The 3,161-nt window shown below is 46.9% G+C and overlaps 1 protein-coding gene across 1 annotated transcript; it reads right to left on the reverse strand.

Annotated features, from left to right (window-relative positions):
* Positions 1–1,180: 1,180 nt before the first annotated feature.
* N7489_004964 (uncharacterized protein) lies at positions 1,181–1,935 on the reverse strand (the record flags this gene model as incomplete). The annotated part of the gene is made up of 3 exons (XM_056710716.1): positions 1,181–1,360; positions 1,449–1,539; positions 1,601–1,935. Coding segments are annotated over 3 exons (606 nt in total), but the record flags the coding sequence as incomplete, so codon positions are not given.
* Positions 1,936–3,161: the final 1,226 nt, after the last annotated feature.

Raw genomic sequence — 3,161 nt, forward strand, 5'->3', positions numbered from 1 at the left:
ATTGGGGAGAATTTCTAAGAGGAAACGATTATTTTCTTGCGACACCAAAACTCGTGTCGCGCTCATTGCCTGCAATGCCGCCTGTGCTTCCATGGTCCGCTGACGAGACTGCCATGAGAAAAATTAGCGAGGTTGGATATTCGAGAGGGGGGAATATTGGGGAATATTCCAAGGCTGAAAAATTCAATAGTTCATATCGCTGACTAGAAAATTCCAGTCGTCCGGCTTTAACCCAGAGATAGGGCAGTGCTTGGCGTCGGCTTAACGCCCGCGAATTTTTACTTAAAAGTATGATATGTCATTCGAAAGTTGCGCCGCAAGTTTAATTACATCATGTCTCATTAAAAACTCGAAGGTTCAAATGTTTTTATGTTCATAGTCACTATTTGTATTGGGCTCGTTTGCGCATTCTGCTGGCCACCTCTAAGAAGCCCTGGCGATTCACCACGCTGCTATTTTCCGATGCTACATCGCCTACTCTGCTATATAGCAATACCTACATAGGCTGCCCTGTTATGTAGCAGTTTCCATACACTTCCCTCTGCCAGGGAAGAGCAACAAATAGAGCACTATATGGCTACGGGCGGCGAAAAAAAGCTTGTATACTTTCATTCGACATATGGCCGAGCGCTTGGCACAGATGAGGTCTTCCAGAGTTGCCACGATGGATTGCCGGCTGTTATCTTATATCGAAGCAAAAACCCCTTTGTACAGCGGCCGAGGATCTTGTAGTGACGTGGGCTCGGCCGAGGTGGCCAACCAACCCGGCGCGAAGAAAAGAGCAACAAAAGAAAAGATGGCGATAGCATTGCGTAGCTCGGCTTCTAACTAGCTTTATATTAGTGCCTTAGGCCGTGATTTATTGTAAGCCCTCATTCTAGCGACCGCATGAGCCTTGGGCCTCCGAAAATCTCCAATCGGCAGTCTTTTGGTCAGCCAGACCTGGAGACCGGGGCCCTCGCAGGTGGCTGATCTCGGATTATGTGTCACAGGCACAAGGTTTCTAGTCCCTAAGTCTCGATCGTAGATTCGGAAACTCTATAAACATGGAATCTCGGTTGGGAGCCTTCACGGGTCTTTCGGTAATGTATAGATGTCCGGACTCAGGGATACTCAAGCAAAGAAATGAGATATGTACCTTTAGCTTGATAAAATGAGTCGGAGCGATTCAAAACTGGTTTTAGCTCTGCTCCATCATCCCTGACCTGACCCAAGATATGATCGATTCCAGAGGAGGGTCTTCGTTCAGCCAGTAACAAGCTCTTTCATCAGCTGCGAAAAGTCCCGAAGCAACAGATTGATCGGAAACATTGCATAATTTCTGAACTCTCAAGCTTCTCAGCGACATGAGACGGAGGGACTTGCATCCTCACTCACACTTTGTAGCATTCCGTCAATCACTCGCTGCTGTGCAGTAACCTCACTCTGTGCCGAACGACGCGCTAGACTGACACGACTATTTCCCACCGTTTTGCGGCGGCAACGCGGAGGTAAATTTTGTATGCTATGTGACGATGGGCACTCGCGTCGAGGATGATTCTGTACGATTAATTACGTGTGGATAGCAGACGAACAGAAATGAAATTGTTGCTTCGCTTACTCTCTCAATTGGGACGTTTGAGTGTGTTCGTCACCTCCGTTGTCGGGGGCAGCGGAGGGTTCGTAGCTGGTACGCAACATGTTCAAGGCAGCCGTACGGTTCTGAAGGAGCACCAGATGGCCTTCGTGGAGAGCGCCACTCAAGGGTAAGCTTGAGGTTTGTTCCATTATGTGAAGTAGCAGGGTTCGGTAGTCATTCATCAATTCTGCAATTCCCATGGCACGTGCATCGTTAGATGATGGTGAATATTGATGTCTAGAATGGGTCGATTCGATCAAGTCGTCTTGACCTACCGACGAGGAAGACAGGGCAGCCTCTCTGGTCGTACCATCAGCCTGTTGCCAGATGTATAGTCGAAAAATCGAGTTGTCTTAATTCCCGATTGCAAAAATGGTTCAGCTGCCTCGAGGGGAGTCTGAGTCTATGACGCGACTTCTCTTGCTCTGACTCTTAAGGGGCTTCTAGTGTGATATAACGGAAGGGACGACGTTGGATCAATAATCACGCACCCTGCAGAATCTGAGATAAAATTCAATAGATAGCTGATGCTAAGTCGATGAGGAGTAGTGGGCATAGTGTTCGAAATCAGGTGTATGGCGAACGTACGGGTAAAACTTCCACAATGGTACAATTCTCTAACTAACTAAAAACAACAATGGTCAGGTTTTGTCAATCTGGTCGGACACAATTAGTAAGCAAAATGCATAGTGACAAAGTCACATGTTTACATGGTAAAAAGACAGTATTATCCGGTTTCTTGACAGATAACAATAGGCAAATGGTCGGCTCGAGTAGCGAGATCCGGAGATTCTTCATATAGGACAACTTGTGCGTATAAATAGCTAGTTAAGCACTCATTCATTCAAGTACACGTATATAGTCGAGAATACGTTGCTCACTTCGTTTCAGAAGAGTAACCTACCACGACGGCCTCGTACAATCACGGATAATCAACTCCTCCGGTTCCCCGAGCACGTTTCATTAGTAACCAGCGGGTATGTGCTTGACCGCCCTCGCATATTGCCCGGTAGTCATGTAAAAAAAAAAAATCTCTCCCCCTTCCTCTCCTGGGTGTATATTGCCGGAGGCCAAGTGTTTTGACCAAGCGCCCGCGTGGGAGCCTTTGCCAGCGTGTATGATAGAATTAGCTTAGCTACCAGATAGGCGGTTTCGCTCCGCCCGTCGTATGTTCCGTTTCGGGACCCCGCCGCACGTGATCTTAATTGGCATGTGACCGGACCTCCGACGTAAAATAGCAACTAAACTAAACTAACTAACGTAATCGATAAGCGAGCCGCCACCCCATCCAAAACGCGTCCATGAATTAGCACTTAGTTAATTCAACCACCCACTATGCCACCAATTCGCTCTCAATCCTCTGTAAATTTAGCAGAGTAAGAGGGTAGTATCTTATTAGCTATCTAGGCTTTGGAAAATGGAGATATTAGTAATATTACTGCTGCTGCCCGCATTTTCAAGATACCACGTTCAATATTACGCGATCGCCTTAATGGCCATACTCAACGAGGAATTACACGCGTAAATTCGTGTAAACTATTAG

The sequence above is a fragment of the Penicillium chrysogenum genome (assembly GCF_028827035.1).
Source record: "Penicillium chrysogenum strain IBT 35668 chromosome Unknown utg000002l_segment0_segment0, whole genome shotgun sequence".
Lineage (NCBI taxonomy): Eukaryota > Fungi > Ascomycota > Eurotiomycetes > Eurotiales > Aspergillaceae > Penicillium > Penicillium chrysogenum.